Consider the following 19352-nt stretch of genomic DNA (forward strand, 5'->3'; position numbering starts at 1 on the left):
AATACACCACTCTTTCACAGGATGTAGTGTTCTGTACTGAATGGCCTGATTAGATTCTCTCTCCACTTGTCTTCCCTTAATGATCTCTTATTAAATAAAGGAGCAATGTTCTGCCCTGTGCTGCATCATTCTGTTTTCTGAAGCAGCACAGCGTCAATGCATTCTCTTTCCTATATGAAATAAAGTAACGGCACCAATTTCTTTACCTCAACTCTTCTCTCTGTTGTAGATATAGAAGTCCCAATTTCCTATTTTACACGAAGGACAATGTTCGGTCTGAAACCAACATATATTTCTGTCATCCTTTTTTTTTCTTCTATTAATCAACTTATTGCTTAGTCTATAAAATGCCAAATTCTTAGATTCAGTTTAAAATCTAACTATAAAGCAAGGAATCTATGTCTGTGTCTGTCGGTATGTCCGTCGCATATTTTAAGAACCATTCATCCAATGTACATCACACTTAAGTGTAGTGTCGAAGGTGGTGCAATTTGGACACGCGACACGTTCAACATTAATAAACAAGCGAACAGTGCAGCAGCGGGTCTTCAGGGCTCTGCAGACTGAGTCAAGCATGTCGTCCACATAGGGCCGTTACAGGCCGCGGCTCGTTGACTGCAGTTCATTTTTGCTGGTGGATGCTAGATAATGTTGCAACCGAACTCTTCTTCACTTCCCGGGAATCAGTGAGTGATGAGCAGTTCTCGACAACGCTGCGAGCAGCAATACCGAGAGCCAATCGGCCAGTTCCGAAAATCAGCAAATTTGCATACTGTTGAAGCTGTAACCAGAGAATGGTGTTGTAGTTTTTTTCTAGTTAAATTACTTAATCGAATGACCGTTTCAGCGCTAGACAATGGTTTTATTATCAGGAGGATTTGGATTGTCTTCTATATTAAAAGAGGGACCATGATCAGTGGCACCATGTTGACTTTGTGGTGATCGGTCAGGCAAGGAGTGGTTGCTCTTGATGTTTAATAGTGTATGTGTGTTTCTCTGTGTTTGTACGGAAGGGTGTGTACACGGAGAAGCTTGTCCTGAATTAATCAGATGAGGCATTTCAAGCGTTGGAGTCAGATTACAGAAGCACATCATCCCTGTGTGGCTGTTTCCTGGCTCGTTCCCCGGGACGTGACATCAGGCACTCGCCTCTCGGCTTGAGACACAGAGAGGACAACAGGAGAACAGCAGCAGGTGTCTGTCCTGGTGACAGTTGAAGCGTGTTGCATTTCGTGCCACCTGCATGTGATGTCAAAGTCGGTGGCGTGTCGAATCCTTTGTGTAGCAACAGTAGTAGTAGTGTGCCTTTCAGTCAGTGGTGGTGTTCGTGCTGGCTCTCTTGGCAGGAACACCAACAGACCTTCACTCAGCTCAAGCGGTGACTTGCATTAGTCATGACACTGAGAACGATAGCACCAATAATCCATAGCAACACAATATAATGGTGTTAAAGGATTTGGCTAATGAGAGATTATTTAGCTGCAACACAGTGGCTGCACAGCCCCTTCCTTGTATTTTTGCAGCCTCTTCTTTGTAATTCCAGCCCTGCCATATTGTTTCTCCTATTGCTGAGACAACAGCAGTCATTGTTACCCAAACTATCACACAGGAACGCACATTTTTCAAGTATCTGCAGGTGAATCTTTTTCATGTAGATCTATTGAGGTAAACAGTATAGACCGTAAAGGACGCCAACATTCACAACAGAGTAGCACACACTGCCCGTGGCCAATGTAAAGACCCGCCTCCCTCATAAAGTATTCATATTAATTGGCCCAAAGGGAGGAATGGAAACATATTGGGTTTTTTAAAAAATGGTTTTACTTTTACCCGAGCCTCATTCGTGAAGGGCAAATAAGATTTGGTGATTGCGTTCAGCTCCTGGAAATATGATTTGTGCTTAGGTATGATGGGAATAAGATTTGATAGAAGGCTGTGATAGAAAAAAGGCAGTAAAAGTACCCAGTAATGTGGCAGGGCTGTTTCAGCCATGTGTTGATATTTATTTGTTACTTGCAGGATGTAACTAAGAACACATGTCTATACACAATCCATACATTTTCTTCATTATTTCCAATGCAATTTAGATTTCCTATACAATTCCATTAAGTAAGGCTGTGTATTGGCAAGAATCCGGCGATACGATACGTATCATGATGCAGGGGTAACGATTCAATATATTGTAATGTATTGCGGTACTGTAAGCAAGGCGATATATTGCGATTTTTTTAATTTCAGGAAAACTATCGTAGTATAAAGAACACACCACCATATATATATATATATATATATATATATATATATATATATATATATATATATATATATATATATATATATATATATATATATATATATATATATATATATATATATATATATATATATATATAAAAAATCAGAGTTAAAAAAGTCACTATGTGAAATGGGTACTACGGGGACTAACATCATTACACATGAATATAAATGGACTAATTGAATCCACAAGATCTCAACTGTTAACGTAATTCCTAGACTGTTTATGGACCCCAGTATGCAGATATGTTCAGAGACATAATTTTTAGAATAGGCGAAAGTAAAACATCTATACTGCATGCAAAAAACTGCATAGTTTTTGCCCAAACTGCATGTGATTATCATAAAGTGGGCATGTCTGTAAAGGGGAGACTCGTGGGTACCCATAGAACCCATTTTCATTCACATATCTTGAGGTCAGAGGTCAAGGGACTCCTTTTGAAAATAGCCATGCCAGTTTTTTGCCAAAATTTTGTAGTTATTTAACCTCCTTCGCAACAAGCTAGTATGTCATGGTTGGTACCAATGGATTTCCTAGGTTGTTTAGTTTCATATGATACTAGTATCTTCACTCTAGCTTTAAAACTGAGCCCGCTACAACCTCCGCCAGGTCGACCGGCGGGCCGTCAGAGATTTAAGAGGTTAATTAAAAACCGGTTCGCCGTTTTAAGGAATCAGTACAGTACCGCAAAACATAATATCGTGATACCCGTGTATTGATATTTTCTTACACTCCTACCATTAACGGTAGTATCCCTATGTCCCTTTCCCTCCCCCTCACACATCTACCACATCACCCCCCACCCCAAACAATCCTTGGGCCAGGAGGAGGTTATCTCGGTGGTCGATGAGGACCCTTGATAACTGGAGGAGAAGCCAAATGATGTAAAATTTGGCACCTGCTTTGCTCTCCTCTCCTCCTCCAAAGATGGGTTATGGTGTCCTTGCACTGACTGAGCAATCAGTCTTTGTCCACCCCACCCCCTCTTTCAATCTCCCTTCTCTTCCCCCTCATCCCTTTTTTTTTTTCCTGCCTTCTGTGCATGTACAGTGCTGGGCATCTGGCCAGGATCTCCTCAAGCCCTCCTCACAGCCCAACTTCAATCGAACTGTCCCCATATTTCTAACTCATTCATCATTTAGCTGCATACAGAGACTGTGATATTCAGAGTGGAGTTGTGTAACATGAGAAGGATGGTGATTATGTTGCTGAACAATCGGTAAGATGATTTATGTCCAAAGGGCCCCCTTTGGGAATGGACAGAATTGCTGATGGATAGTACTTTTTGGTCTCTCGGATACACAGTGTTCACTCATTATTCAAAAACTGAATAGGCTGTTATTGAGAATTTATCAAAATGACACAAAAACCATTGCACTAGCCTTAAAAGAATGACTTTCTTCTCACTTTTACCGTCATTTTATCGGTTTCTCTCCCGGTCCCATCACCCGATTACTTCTGTCTTGTCCACTTGGAGGTAAAACTATCATTTCTCACTGACTTGGTAGGGAGCAGGATTACTGTCCTAACAGAAAAGGCCGATGGCATCTATCACAATGACAGCGGGTGCCCAGGGCCTCATAAGAGCCAACACTGTCTGCCATGCTGTTGCTTGGCTGCAACACTTCATCTCAACTTTCCAGAGCTGATTCAGGCCTCCACTCTGTATTGTCAAGGAGATAACTGTAGGCCCACACAAACCCTAGGAATGTGTGCTCCTCTCAGGACAGAGTAAAGCAGCTGGTTTTGGACAGCTTACAAGCCAAACAAGGTATTGTTAGGGTGCTCCATTTCCATTTGTTGTCCTGGAGGGGGGCCCTTGAAGTGATGAGGGGGAAAAGGGTGAGGACAGAAAAATGTGTACTTTGATTGCATTTTATTTGTAGGATGAGCTTAGTGCGACAGAGATAAAGTATGTCTCCTGGCGAAGCCCTCTCCTTTCTCTTTGGCTTGATTAAAGCAGAATAATTTAATTTACAGGAGCGGGTATGCCAAGCTAGTCTAGCCTCCCAGCTGTGTTTTTATAAGAAACAAGAGGGAAGAGGGATTTATGGATGGATGGAGTAGGTGTGGCTTCAACAATAGAAAACTCTGGCTCTTGTTTACACTTTGATTTTTGGCCAAACAGATGTTGCAGCTGCTCTGTATGTTAATACCATGGGCGTGTTGTTGCATCTGTCGTAAACATTTGTGAATATTGTCTGTAAAACAAAGAAAGTCCATAAAGTGCATCAGTGACTTTGCCCTTAAGAGGACCTCATGTTTGGTCATTATCCTGTAAATGGCTGTGTGTAGTGCCTCTCATCCTCCCTTTGAACTGCCATTTGTATTGATTTCAACCCTCTGTTGGCAGTGTAATCCATACTAACACACCAACAACAGAACCACCACCCACAGTCAGTGTGGAGTACAGGCTTTAGTGGGTCTGTCTGTTCCTCTCTGTGCCGTCCCTCTGGATCATACTTTTTATGAGTTATGACTCATTATAAAACAATGGAGGGAGTGGTTGGGGTTATATTGTCTGTGACCTCCCCTCACCCTCTTTATTCCCATCCCTTAACTCTTATCTTCATTTCTGTCTCTCGGTCTAATTTCATCCTTCAGTCTTCCCTTAGAGAAAGTCATTCACTCAATTATGTCCGCCTTGATTCCTGCTATAATTGAGTGGGGCTGTCAATTCATATTTCGCTTGCAGGCAGGAGTAGATATGAAAACAGCCTCGATTAATGCACCTTTCTCTGCCTTTCCTCCCATTATGCTTTTGTTTTTCTGCTCAAAAGTTAAGACATGTGCCCCTTCCTGTTTTATGTATCTCCTTGATTATTTTTCCTTCTGTTGTGCATCATTACCCAACATTCACTCAGGGCAGATTTCATCTCAGTGTCTGACACACTTCCCAGTGTTTGGGCTGCACTTCACATCACAACCCAAATCTTTTGTCTGATAGCGGCTGATTACAACACGAGTCCATGTCTGCTGTTGGGAAACAAATGGTCATTGTAATGGTTATTGTAATGTGGGAGCGGCATCTGTGCGCAGGCATGCTACTACGCTGGAAGCCATCAAAGTCTGTCAGTTCATGTCCACATCAAATCCAAAAGAAGACGTTATGGAGATTGTTGTAATTGGTGGTGGGGTCACACAGTTCCTTAAGGCAGTTACATTCGATTATGGAGCTCTTGGTTGTTAAAGTTAATCACTTTTATTAGAAACAGATGTCATGCAAATGATGTACAGTGCTGAGGTTTTGCATTGTTTTTGCACACCGGGATTCAAGTGTAGAAATGATGGCTAGTACTGCCTGTGGCTGGCGACTCGCTTATTTAACCGACCGACTTTGTTTGTAGGTTAGCCAACGCAGCGGTGCATTGCAGCACAGACTACGTCAAACTCTTGGAGCCTGACAAGACAAATGTATTGTGTGGAGATTTCACAGAGCCCAGTATAGCACAGCATAAGCAACATTCAGATTTGTATGTAGGTTACTGCTGCTCGTATCAGTGCACCTTTTAGTCTGGTGCACAGATTTCACTGAAGAATCACTTTCACTGATCAAATTGAATCCTATAACAGGATGTGTTGGTACATGGAAAAACTTCAGAATTGCTTGTTTCAGTTGATCTGCTCAGCGGGACTGTTTGTAGGAAAGGACTTGCCTATTGGGCCTTCATGTAAGTCAGGCTCTGAAACCATAACTAAAGGATATCACAATGTAGTCTTGCCTCTGTAACATCCCTACAACTATATTATTATATGTGCTACATTGATTAATACTTGGCGTGTAAATCAGTTTCATCACGGTACAATATTATATTGATTATTTATTTGGACAATGATACAATATTTGCTGATATCACAAAGTCTGCCACAATACAATTTTGATTCAATTCATGGGCCTGCAATCGATATGAGACAATATCATATGCCCATTTAACACAGTCAGTTATATTTATATCAACTCACAAAAAGCAACTAAAATATGATTTTACAATTTTATTACTGGGCTCTGTAGGAAGGAGGTGTGCTTGGATGGAAATGGTGACAGACGTGCCAAGGGAATTTCAAAATGAAGGCGTATCTTCAAGATATGTATTGATGTTTTCACTTTGCATCAAAGATATTGGATCGTTGATCATTAAATCAATATATCGGTCCAGATCAATGTATCGTTACACCCCTTCTTAATACTACAAAGAAATTGGCTATTAATTGAAAAGTTTGGCAGCCTCCATCGCCCTCTACACCCCATTTCATTTTATGTGCCATGGGGTCAAATTTTGGGGGTAAAATCTGCTGGATTGCACTGTTCTTCCAGTGCAGGCAGTTGCATATTCACAAGTTTCTCTTATGGAAACTGCTGGAAGAATCACAATATATTTATTTTCCTTTTAGTAAAGCAAAAGATAAAATATATGGCCACAGATCCAACACTTTATCAGGAAACAATAGGCTTTAAGTCAAATGTCATTTTAATAGTTACCAACCAGCTCAACCACTACTGCTGGCACGAGATTGTGGTTTGACCTACAGTTCTGCTTCCAGACCCAAACCTGATGGGCCACGGCAAAAGTATAAAATTTCGGATTCAGGCTATTTTGTTTCATAATTTTTAGGGCTTGGATGGGCTTTGGATATTTTCCAATGTGGTTTTACAACAATTTTCTTTCACTCTCTGACTGTGCCAATCAACCGAACACATGCGTGTCATGTGTAACAAGCAGATTTGAATTGGCAATGCCCAGTGGGGAAAGAGAAAGAGACAGTGTAACCAATGCTTACGTTAGCTAGGGATGCATCGATACCGGATTGGATATCAGGCCGATACTGACTCAAAGCTGGATCGGATATCGGTGACAATGGGGCCGATCTATTAAATTCCATTTTATGTTTGTATACTATATACATTATAGACTGGAATTTAAATTCCTGTTTACGTTTCGATCAATTTGTTGCTGCATTGAAAAGGTTTACACTTGAGTTGTAATTCTTGTTAATTTTGAAGATTTCTTTTTGACAAGTTGGTGTATGATTTATTATTTCATTAATAAATAACAATTCATTAAATTTATATGTACTTGTTTGTTACATTTTGTTTTACAAAGTTACAAAAGCGATGTTTAAGTCAAGCCTGATGTTGTCTTACACATAAAAAAAATATACCAGTCACTTCCACACAGTGAGGCATACAGCTTATTAATTAAACACTGGTATTGGATCGGTACTCTGTATCGGCTGATATCCAAAGCCCAGGTAATGCTATCGGTATCGGGATTGAAAAAGTCGGATCGGTGCATCCCTAACGTTGACCCAATCCTGTCATCCTCCTCCTCATTACACCCTGTCCTCGCCTCTTGGAAGTAGCTGGAGAATGAAGGAGGCATTACAGTGTGGCGACAGATGGATGGTGCTGTGTGTTAATGGCTTCCCATTGTTGAAATTGCTTTTGTGGTTTACATTAGGACAGGTCATTTATTTATGCTTGTAAATGCATGTAGAGGCAGAGCATCAGATTTCATATTTGGATCTTTGCCAAAGAAGTGAATGGGCCACAAAAATGAAGCTGCTGCTACAACTTGTTTTTGTTGTTCAGTTGTTTTTTCTTCAGTGTTTGTGTGCCACCTGAACATGTCTTTGTTTCTCTTCCTCCAGGCCTGCTACAGGTCCCTCCACATCTCGACCTGCATCCACCACATCCCGACTTGCATCCGCCACATCCAGGCCCACCACATCTACGGTCAAGCCCTCCACCACTGCAACTGCCAAAACCGCTGCCTCTAGAGTTACCACAGCACCCTCTACTGGAAGGACCACAGCGGCACAGCCTCCCAAAACTGTTGCAGCTAAGAAAGGTAAGGAGTTGCGCCTTGTTCTGATCAGGAGATACACCTCTGAAACCATGTGCCATTTACATTTGGATTGCATAAACACATCTGATGGATTTGGTTAGACAGTTTCAAGTTGTCAGCCTAAAATGTCTACAATAAATTAGCACAAAGTGGTTCACTTAATTCCCAGCAATAAAATAAAAATTATTAACCAGATTGAGTTGACGTTTGTTGTCTTTCTCTTTGCACCAGATGTCAGTCGACCACCTTCTGCTGCAGTTGCAAAGAAACCTACAGCAGCTACAACATCCGCTGCGACCAAAAAACCTGAACCTTCTAGACCCGCAGCCACCGTGAAGCTCAACTCTGCCTCCAAATGGTCCACAACAGCGAAGGCAGCAGACCCCAAGGTGCCACAGTCCAAAACTCTACAACCTGCGAAATCTACGCCCAAAAAGAAACCTGTAGCTGCTGTTCGGTCTATTGCTAATAACAAACAGCTTCTTGGTCGAACCCCTCCTGCCTCTCCAGCCAACAAACCTATAAACAGCAGCACCCCTCAGGCAAAACACAGAACCAAACCCACTCAGGCTGTCCCACCTTTCACTGCTGCCAAGAAGACAGGGGCTTCAAATAGTACCACACCTGCTGTAGAAGCAGTGGGTGCTGCCGGTGCAGTAGTAGTAGTAGCAGCTGCCACAGCAGCGGCTGTGCTAGCAGATTCCCAAACAGAGGCTAGTACAGAGTCATTCCCACAAGGATCGTCCCTTGCTGCCTCTGCACCAGAGGAGGTCCCTCCCCCAGTCTTGGCCCAGGATACCAAACCAGACGTGATACCTCAAGAGACTGCAGCTGCTTCCTCTCCTCCACAAAGCCCTGTCAGGACAGCCTTACCACAAACCTCTCCACCCCAGGAGCAGCTAGAGAGCAGTGCTCCCCTACTAACAACACAGGAGCAGACCCCTGCCCCAGCTGAGCCTACATTTCCACCAGTGGCCTGTCCTCCAGATCTATCCGAGGACCCTGTTTACCTGTTAACTGACCAAACCCCCTCCACATCTAAAGCCCTCCCAGCAGCAGCAAATGCCATCCCTCTGACAGTTCCTCCCACCAATCTAAATGAGGAGGAGGAGGAGGATGAAGAGGAGAGGGAGGGAAGCCAGCTGGTTTCTGTGTCTGAAATGAGTGGAACCACACAGCCCACAGAGGAATCTCGCCCCGGATCGGCTGGACCAGTAGGAGGGTCTGCTTGGAGGGCCAGTGGCGCCTTGCTTTCTGAGCTGGACTCTGAAGATGTAAGCGGCAGCCAGCAGGGTGCATCTGAACTGAGTGCCCCTGGTGTCCTGGAGGGCACGGAGAGCATGGATGATCTGGGAGACGGCAGTCTCAAAGGAGCCATCGACATGGAAGGAGCCTCAGCAGGTTCACCCGACTTTGAGAAGGTTCCTGACATACCAGTTAATGACTTCGATGAGGACGAAGATGAAGACGATGACGACGATCGGGTGTGTGACATGGATGTGGGCTCAGAGCGGGCGGATGAACCGCAGAAACCCAGGCACGACAACGATGTGGATGATGAGGAGGAGGAGGAGGAGGAGGAGGATGACGATGAAGATGTGGAGATGGCTAGCGAGGGGGTGACAGAGAGTGGGCTGGAAAGCTACGGGAATGCAGATGAGGATGACTTTGCTGAGGATGAAAGACTGGACAACTTAAACCGAGTGGTCGAGCCCCCACCTCCCCCTCCACTGCTGCCCTCTGCCCCCGCTGCTCAGTGGGACCAACCCAACCCCTTCGCTGATCCCTGGGCAGAACCTCTTCAGCCAGAGCAGGTTCTTGAGCACGTCTCCCAGCCCGCACTGGTGGCGGAAGCAGCTGCAGCAAGCCCTGTGGCAGACACCTGGCAAGCAGACTCTGAGACCCCAACTCAGACCCCAGCCCAAGCCTGGCTAGAACTAGGCTCTGCTGCTTTTGTTCCTGAAGACGTTCTCCAACATTCCTCCGTCAAAAATGAGCCACAAAATCTAGAGGCCCAAATGTACATGGATCAGTCCAGCCCAGCACCAATGCAGACACCCCTGGCCCCAGCTCTTCTCTCTGCCCCAGGAATGTCTCTGTCAAGCACCCTGAGCAGTGAGACCAGCACGCCAGAGGAACTCTGCGCCTACAATCGAGACGGGAATCTCCAGCCTCAAGATATGCAGATGCCGGTGCTTTCCCCACAGCTTGACCTGGACCGAGAAGGAGAAGAGGATGCTGAGGCAGAGACCCTGCCTGCTGATGAAGTCCTGGGAGGCCCTGCAACTGCCCCCACCTCCAACCCCTCCTCAGCTTCAGTAACAGAAGACGAGGCCAGCGACACAGAGGGAGAGGCTCAGTTGGATGATTCCTTAGAGGGTCCATTGGTCAGAAACATAACCTTTGAAAGCCAGCCTCCAGCCCTGCGCTCTTTGTCCACTGTGGAAGAGGGAGAGGAGGCAGATGGCGGCGCAGGCGAAGACACCACCCCACCTTCGGCCACATCGTTGGCGTCTTACGGCTTCGACACCATGACCACAGCTTCAAACTCCAATGCCCAATCCACAGGGGAGAGCTGCATCAAGAGCCCCGGCATCTTCTCCCTGGAGGAGCTGTCTGAGGAGGCCAAGGAGCCCTGTTTGATCCCGCAGCCTCACACCCAGCAATGCCTCGCAGAGCAGCAGTACATCGAATGTGGAAAGCAGGAAGCGGAGTCTGCTGAGCACCTCAGGGACGAAGTGCCGGGGCCAGAGCAAGCCCCGGATCCTTCGTCAACTCTGAGCACTTTGCAGCCACGGGAGGAAAACCCAGATGACATCCAGCCTCCCTACTATTCTGCTATCTGTGAAAAGACTGAGAACTCTTTTGCAGGTAATGTATAGTTAATCATCTCCCTAACAGCCCAAGTAATGTCCCTTAACTCCCTCTGGCCCCGCTCCAGCCTCCCCACAATATCTCACTGTTGTAGCTCTTGTCATCAGTGTTTGTCCTGAAATCTCTGGGGGTGGACGTAATCAAAGTTAAACAAAAAAAACAGAGAGCAAAAAAAGGGAAGACATTAAAAGAGGACAGCAGTAGCACTTCCCTCTGATATAACATTTCCATGATGAGTATATGGCTTAAATTCCTGTATGTGCAATAGCTACTACTATTTACTCCTAATGTGTGAGCGTGCCTGGGTTTTTGGTTTGTGTTTTGTTTAACACAGAATTATGTGGTTGCCCTGAACTGGCATGGATTTGACTCGTCTGTTTACAGCTCTTAAAGAGGGAAAATAAGAAAAATTGAGCATAACAAAAGAAATGTGGAATGAACTGTCTAACATGTCTTCATGTGTATATTTATCCTAATACTTTTTACTGAACAAAACCGATAACTGACAATGAGTTTTGATTATGTATCCCTGTTTGATTTCGCTCTCCTACCTTACGATACTGGCAATCTTCCTTATCCCCAAACACTCCTCATCTCTTCTTGCACTTTAAATTGTACCCCAGCTTTTTTTTCTTGTTTGTCCATCTTTTTGGAGTAATGAACCTTTAAAACTTTAAATAAAGATTTAGATTTTTACCATGATGTACTCTCTCGCCGTACAGTTTTATTGAAATGGGCGCTTGGGGAGTGGCGTAATTATGGTCTTGTGTGCGAGACGAGTCATCCAACACCACCGGCATTCATTTCAAGGTCTCCAGTTATGTACTCTATACATCTCATTATATTACAGACACTTCCACTCAGCCAACCATCACTGCTTTACTCTTGCCATACAATCACACAGACACTCATACATATATTGTGGCCTTTTCTTTGAAAACTGGACACGATGAACAGTGGAAGTCATGTCCTTCCTCAAAGACTTCACCGGTCTGAAAAACCACATGCCTGGAATGAATCTGCCATGAGTTGATCATCCCCACCAGACCTTCTCATCCATGGATCAACTTCTCAAGCAGCAAAAGAAGAAGTTTGACATCTCATCGTCCAGCCTCAAGAACACCAACCCTGCTCATTCTGCTGCTACTTTAATTTCCCTCCAGTGCACTGTGGGTGTGTGGGTGTGTTGCTGTTTTAGCTCTTTTCTACTACCTTTTTTTGCTGCACTGTTCTACAGCACTGTATTAATGTTAACTCATGCATGTCACTGTTGCACAAAGACTTTCATTACATTACTTTGGATTGGTTTGTTCAGGGTCAGCCAAATAGCCTGGCTCTAGGACTTGATTTCTTTGACTTCCTTCTAAAGCCAAGCTATTGTTTTAGTTTTTTTATTGTGATGCTGGATGTCTATAAATGCATGGAGAGCTTTTGCATGTATCACTGGTTGACTAACTATAAACTCCATTCACGGGTGATGACGGTTTAAGCTCGCTTTTCTGTGGTTGTTTATGTCTCACCATAGTTGATAGTGATTGCATATACAGGAAGTTGGCTGCTTTTTTTTGCACACAAAAATCTTTCTTTTCTGGGTATCATTTTTTTTAAATGTAAAAAAAAAAGGGGGGGGGAAATCACGATAAGTATGCACATTTGCTCTCTGCACAAATTTCTCCACCCTTGCCCCAGCCACCACCCCCAGTCACTTCACCTTAGGTCAGTATTTTCTGGTGTGTTCACCATTTTTACACAAATACTGTGGCTCCACCCCTCTGAATACTTAACAGGCTGTATCTGTCACTGCTGCACAGCTTCGAAACAATGTCCCACTGTCACTTGTTCAAAGTACAAAACCACAAATAATTGCCGGTCAGTTTGGTGCTGTAGGCCACTGGCAGACCTTTGGGCTTGGCTTCACAATGCTTCCACTATTCCTTCTGCAAGTACGAGCCTCTTTCGGCCACCCCCTTCCCTCTACACCCTTCTGCTTGTACTCACATTGCACTGCTGTCACTGTCCTGCTGCCTGACCTGTTTTATAACATCACGCTACTGTAATTTTCCTTCCCGCTTCCTCTCACACACAGGCTTCACTGCGCTACCGCACCCTCACCGCCGCGATCACTCGGCGTACCCCAGAACCTACTGCGACCTCGTCAAACCTCTCACCGCCGCCGCCGCCCCGCCGAGGCTGACCTGCGCCGACCTCCCGCCCAGGAGCCTCGGCCAGCAGGCGCTGAGCCCCCAGCTCCGCAGGCTGGAGCAGCACCAGAGGCAGCTACTGGAGATGCAGCAACGCAGGGACCAACAGAGCAGACCGCTAGAGGAGGCGGAGCAGGAGAGGAAGACGAGGGAGGAGGAGGAGCAGAGGAAGAAGAAGGAGGAAGCTGAAGAGGAAATAAAGAGGAATAAAGAGGAGCTGGAAAGGAAGACGCGAGAGCAGGCAGAGGTGACGAAGAAGGAAGAGGAGGACAAGTCGAGGAAAGAAGAGGAGATTCAGCAGAGGAGAGACCTTGAACTGCAGCTGCAGCATCAACAACAGGAACTGAAGGAAAGGCAGCAGATCATGCAGTGGCAACAAGAGCTGCAACAGTCTAATAAAGGTCAGACAGTGCTACTGTCTCCATCCTCTGGCCTCTGCACCATCTATGAAGCCCTGGAGAATAGTGATGAAGAGGAAGAGGGAAAGAAGGAGCTCAACCTTGCTAAAGAGAAGACCAGACAAGAGACAAATGAAGAGACAGACGACTGTGAAAGGACGACATCAGATAAAGACGAACATCAAGACTCTTCGCCGTCCACCGAGAGCCCTCCTCCTCTCCGGGACTCCCCTCAGACATCCAGCAACCCCTCCCAGGACGGAGACAGCTCCTCCCCTTTGCTCACCGAGTCTCCGGAGCGACCTCCACCCCTGGACCTGGACTGGGGGAAGAAAGTGGACATAGTCCAGCAGCTGATCAACCAGACCCTGCTGCTGAACAGAGACGGCTGCTCCTCCCTGCTGCTGCTGCCAGGGGGTGCAGGAGGCACCCTGAGCCCCCTGGAGAGCAGCCTGTGGCCCAGCCTGTTGCCTCCGCTCACCCCTCCCTCTGCCACCGTCACCTCCGTGAGCAGTTTCTCTCCAGAGGCCACTGGGAGCTCCCCGCAGGGAGAGTGGACGGTGGTAGAGCTGGAGACGCATCACTGAGAGAAGCAAGTGTGTGTGATTTCACTCACACACCTGCAGTACTGTTAAACATTAACAACACTCATACAGGGAAGTTGACACAAGTGCTGTCTGTTTTAGCACACGTACACATGGGAATTCAAGACTGGAAGGTGATATACACATGTATGCAGAGCAGCCCTGTACACACAATTAATATTTACTTAAGAGATCAGCTGTACAGATGGCTTGAAGTTAATATTTGGGCTGGGCAATGTGAGAAAAAAATTGCAATAACTAGAAGAAATTCTTTGACATTGATATTCATCACAATATGTTGAGGAAGATAAACTAGATCACTTTGTTGATGTCCATCACATTGTACTAAAGGGTTATTTTAAATTCCCAAGTATTTTAGAAAGATAACCTGGGAGAAATTGCGTAAAATCCAGGATGAATTAACAATGAATTATATTTATATACGGCCCAGCCCTGGAGGTAGACGCATAAGCTCGTGGTGCCGTAGATCAGTGGTTCCCAACCAACAAGGGGTCACAAGTTAGAAAAAACATGATTCTGCTACACAATGTTCATTTGTTTTTACTTGTTTTCTCTTTTAAACTACTGATTTATATTTAAGCATTCAATCTGAGAGGGAATAATAACTCTTTAGTTGATCTAGTCACAAACTGTAGGGTTATGATGTAAAAATGTTGGGAACCACTGCTATAGATTCACATGAGAGAGGCAGGGATTTCTAACTGTACCGTTGAAAACAAGCACATACGACACAGATACGAATGCTTGGTGGTGCTGCAGTTCAGTTGTTGGCTGTTTCTCCAAGCATGTATGCTGTTTATTGATGCAAAAAAAAGGTAAACAACTTTCTTGCCCTGAATCCAGACTCTGGTAGTGCTTACCCCCAGGCTAACTAGCTACCACTCCCAACTAAGTAAATGATTAGATTTAGGACATAGAAAGTTGAGGATTAGATTATGGTTGCGGTCGAGGTAAATTAAGTCTGTGAAGCAGGTCCAGTTTGTATGTAGACCAAGAGCAGGGTCAGGATTTTAAAAATGCAGAGGTCATTAGTCAAAGTTCTCTCCTAATTGGATTTTTTCTATTTATTCAGTTAACTGAACGCACATTTTATTTACCAATATGAAAATCTAAATGCTTTTTCGAAGCCTTTTCTACACATCTTGGAATAAAACTCCGTATGCAGCCTCAGTCCAGTACCAACCGAAATGTGTCCATAGCATACAGTATTAAATGTTAAGTCATACTCTTCAATTAGATATTTCCTGACTTAAAGGGGCACTATGTAAGAATCAGAAATTGCTTGTTAACAGCGACACCTGTGGCCGTTAAGTCAACGACAGTCAGCGTCCTGCTGCTTGTGCTCGCACTACGTAGACGTGAGTGAGCATCGGTTAAAACAGTGAGGCGACACACACGAGACTGAACGTGATGACAGCTAAAACCACAATATCAATATATATTTCATATGATTTGCAGTAATGTTAGCTTATATGTCCAATAGGACTTTTGCCAGCTCAGGCACGGTTTTGATACCTAAAACCAAACAAAGGTCCCTCAATGAATCGAAGGACCCACCAATGTTGATCCTAGTTTTCCCTCGACGTCGGTCACATTCCTGTTTTGCAAGACGGGTTTCACCAGATATAACTTTGTTTTTTGTTTTGTTTTTTATTCTGGGGAGTTTGTGTTGGAGTCTGGTCGTTCGTTTGCGGACTCCATTTCTAATCAAACGTTAGCTATCGTTGCACGCTGTTTTTAATCCTAGAATGTAAACTACCTACAGGTTGCTAAAACCCCCCAAAAACACAACAAAAATACGAAGGACATGACCTCTGTGGCATCTACGACGTTGCTTAAGAGTCTGTACTCAGGGTGAGAAAGTCTCTGGTGCTGCCGGTGAAGAAGCGGCGTCTCATCTCTGCCACAGAAACGCGAGTAGACGAAAACAAACACGACACCGCACTGAAACTCAGAACCTCTCACTCGACATCCTACACCACTGCAAGCACAAACTCTACACTGACTATTATATTACATGTCAGTCCACCTGGAACCATGTGATTACTGACTGAATCCCATGATGCATCAGTGCTACTGACTAACAGGGTTGGAACTGGACTGTTTTCATTATGCCAAATCTCTGTGCCACGCCAACGGTGCCAAATGGCCACTATCAATCGAAGGTAAACTGACTGATAGATCAGGTTGTTTTACTTTGTGTTCCTCACCTACTGTAGCCCTTTTTAAGTGAAGCCATGACTGTTTATACACACATCCTTATCACCTTATTTTAAAATGATGAATACACTGGAGATGTCTCGCTACTGAATAGTGATAAAAGACTCTGAGATTGCACTTAATCAGATTCAGTCTTGTATCAATTAAATAATAGAGGCTTGGACACTGTGGCTGGTTAAGTCCAACTTACTTTTCTTATAATGCGTTTGCAAACTGAGGTCAAAGAAATGTATTGATTAGAGATGATTTTACTACTTGGTCTCAGTCTGAGCTGTTTGGACCTTCTTTACCAAAGGTCAGTAGGACGTCTAAGCATTTCCCTTTGAAACACTGGAGTCACGCACTAATGAGGTTTTAGTTATGCACATATAATTGTGTCGAGAGATGAGACTTGTTGGTTAAATGAAATACTGCTGAGGGCTTGTTTTCGCCTTTTTATGGTCACTGTTCTGGAGCCACGTATTAACTTCTTCCATATGTGTAGTCTCCCCTCGGTTCTCATGCTAGATGATGTTATTTCAGCCACAGATTACAGACAGATGATGGCTGTATATTATACAAGACTGGTTGGTAACACTTCAATTTACAGGTCCGCAAATTTCATGGTGATAATTAGCAAGTAACCTATTTGAAATTTCTTTTGAATTACTGCCAAATTACCCCAATATTTACCTCGAAAATTACTTTATTATAAACATTATTTAATAATTATATTCCGCTATTTCCCAGTAGTATTGGTAATTTAATACATTTCCAGGAAAAGAATACAAAGTAAATTGATATGCTTTATTTCCATGTCTGCTGGTAAATTGATAATAATTAGCAAATAACTTCTTTGAAATTTCTTTAAAAAACTCCCTGAATCATGACATCAGCTACCAGGTTACATTTGTGTAGACAATAAGTCACACAATTGTGAGATTTGTGTTTGATCAGAAGTGTCTTATATTCGTTTTGGTTTTCCATCTCCGATGAAGAGCAGCCGCTTCTCAAGCCTAAGGGCCTTATTTTAACAATTATATGCTATTTCAGAATATAATTATTAAATAATGTTTATAATAAAGTATTTTTTTTATAAATTGAGGTAAATATTGGGGTAATCTGGCAGTAATTCCAAAGAAATTTCAAATAGGTTACTTGCTAATTATCACCTAATTGCCATGAAATTTGCGGACCTGTAAAATGAAGCGTTACCTACAAACTGAGGTTTAACCGATACTGCTGTGAAGGTCAGGTCACTTTATTGTGTGACATGAAGGTTATTAATAGGGAAGTGTTGAATATCAGGTTATTCTGGGTATTAACTCTGCATTGTTGTTGAAACTGTGATGGTACGGAAGAAGTGTGTGTTGTAAACGTTCATATCTGTGTTGTCTGTGTGTTGTCAGTCTGTTGTCTGGATACTGTGTGTTTGTCAGTCAGTCATTGAGCCTCATTGTAATGTCACAGGTTGAAAGATGAGGACGTTTTTAGGACTCATTTAGTAATTTGCTGACCGTTTCTTGGACTATAAATCTAGGGTGTTTTCACACTTGGTCCCTTTCAGCCCTCCAATCGGACTCAGAGCGATTAGTCAGCATTTTTTGCGCATATGTGAAGACTCAAAAAGAACTCAAACCCCTCTGAAACGAAGCGTACTCAGACCTCCTCGGGTCGTGGTCTGAGTTCGGTTCGCTTTAAGTCTGCGTTGTGGTTTGCTTAACCTGTGCATTGTGAACAAAACGCTCTCCAGGTTCGCTTTACCCTTTGCCGTTGTATTTTAGCCCTCTAGGCTTGCCGTTAGGGATGGCCTGTTTGATCAGCCACCGATCGTTACCGACCAATATTACACGGCTTTGTTGAATACTCGATTCTGATTGGTTAATCTCTGCGTTCTGCGGTCTGTTATTTCTTTATAGCAGACCACTGTTATGAATAACAACCGTTGCTATGGGCGCAGTTCTGATGTCGGACTCTGGCGGACTGTTTTTGTGTCAAATTATTGATTTCTTATGTAAGTAGCCGTGTAATAAGCGGGATAATGTACAGCTAGTCGGGGTTTCTTTCACAACAATGACCGGCTCGCTGTACATTATCTCTTACATATTCAGTAAAACTATGCAATCGGGGGATCGGCATTAACGGTTTCTAGTCACCAATTCCTGATAATGCTACGTCGTGAACAACAAATGCGTGTTGAAATCAACAGGAGCAGAGCTAGTTTACGTTAGCTGTTAGCTGTTAGCAGCCAGTGGGCAGCACAGTCCTGCTTGGCTAAATAACGACGCTAACAGCTAATGTACGGAGGTTCCACTGAGTTACATTATGATGCGTTCAAGCTCAAAAAAGGAGTATCGGGCGAAAATAATAATGTTATAATGATGTGTACTCTTGTAAAATGTAGTTTGAAGAGTTAGAACTGAGTCCTGTTTCAAATTATGTGAAAATGTGAATGCAAAAAGAACAGAGTCCCTTCTCTGTTGGTCCACTTTAAGAGGACTGAGTTTGGTTTGTTTAATAAGGACAATATGTGAAAACACCCTAAATGGAGGGCACAGAAATACCATCAGAAAATGTCATTTATTTCCACTCGTGTCCGTTTGAATCAGCTTTTGTATTCGGTCGGTTCTTGTCTTTCTGCGCACCGGTGTCAAATAGCAAAATGCTGATTTTTCTTTAATAACTGAGTTGAAAACAGTGAGCCAAGTATGAATATGCATCCAGTGTTTTAACCTTTGCCCTTTTGTGGATTCCACTAACCACTAACTTGTCCCCTCTCTTATCAAAGCCTATGTGTAGCAGCTGAGAAGCAAGCAGGTGTTTGCGTTCATGTATGTTTGCTTCCTCGTCCTCCAGATAGGACGCATTATGCTCACTGCATTCTTTGACAAAGCTGGACTTTTTAAATGTGCTTTCTTCAACATATCTGTGTA

The 19352-nt window shown here is 43.9% G+C and overlaps 1 protein-coding gene across 1 annotated transcript in view; it reads left to right on the forward strand.

Moving 5' to 3' along the window:
- prr36a (proline rich 36a) overlaps positions 1 to 18521 on the forward strand; it is a 38046-nt gene extending 19525 nt beyond the window's left edge. Inside the window, exons 4-6 of the mRNA XM_074630542.1 lie at positions 7946 to 8145; positions 8374 to 11013; positions 13103 to 18521. Of these exons, the coding sequence (XP_074486643.1) occupies positions 7946 to 8145; positions 8374 to 11013; positions 13103 to 14202 (3940 nt within the window). The 3' untranslated portion in view covers positions 14203 to 18521. The remainder of the gene's footprint in view (positions 1 to 7945; positions 8146 to 8373; positions 11014 to 13102) is intronic.
- Positions 18522 to 19352: the final 831 nt, after the last annotated feature.

The sequence above is a fragment of the Sebastes fasciatus genome, chromosome 3 (genome assembly GCF_043250625.1).
Source record: "Sebastes fasciatus isolate fSebFas1 chromosome 3, fSebFas1.pri, whole genome shotgun sequence".
NCBI lineage: Eukaryota > Metazoa > Chordata > Actinopteri > Perciformes > Sebastidae > Sebastes > Sebastes fasciatus.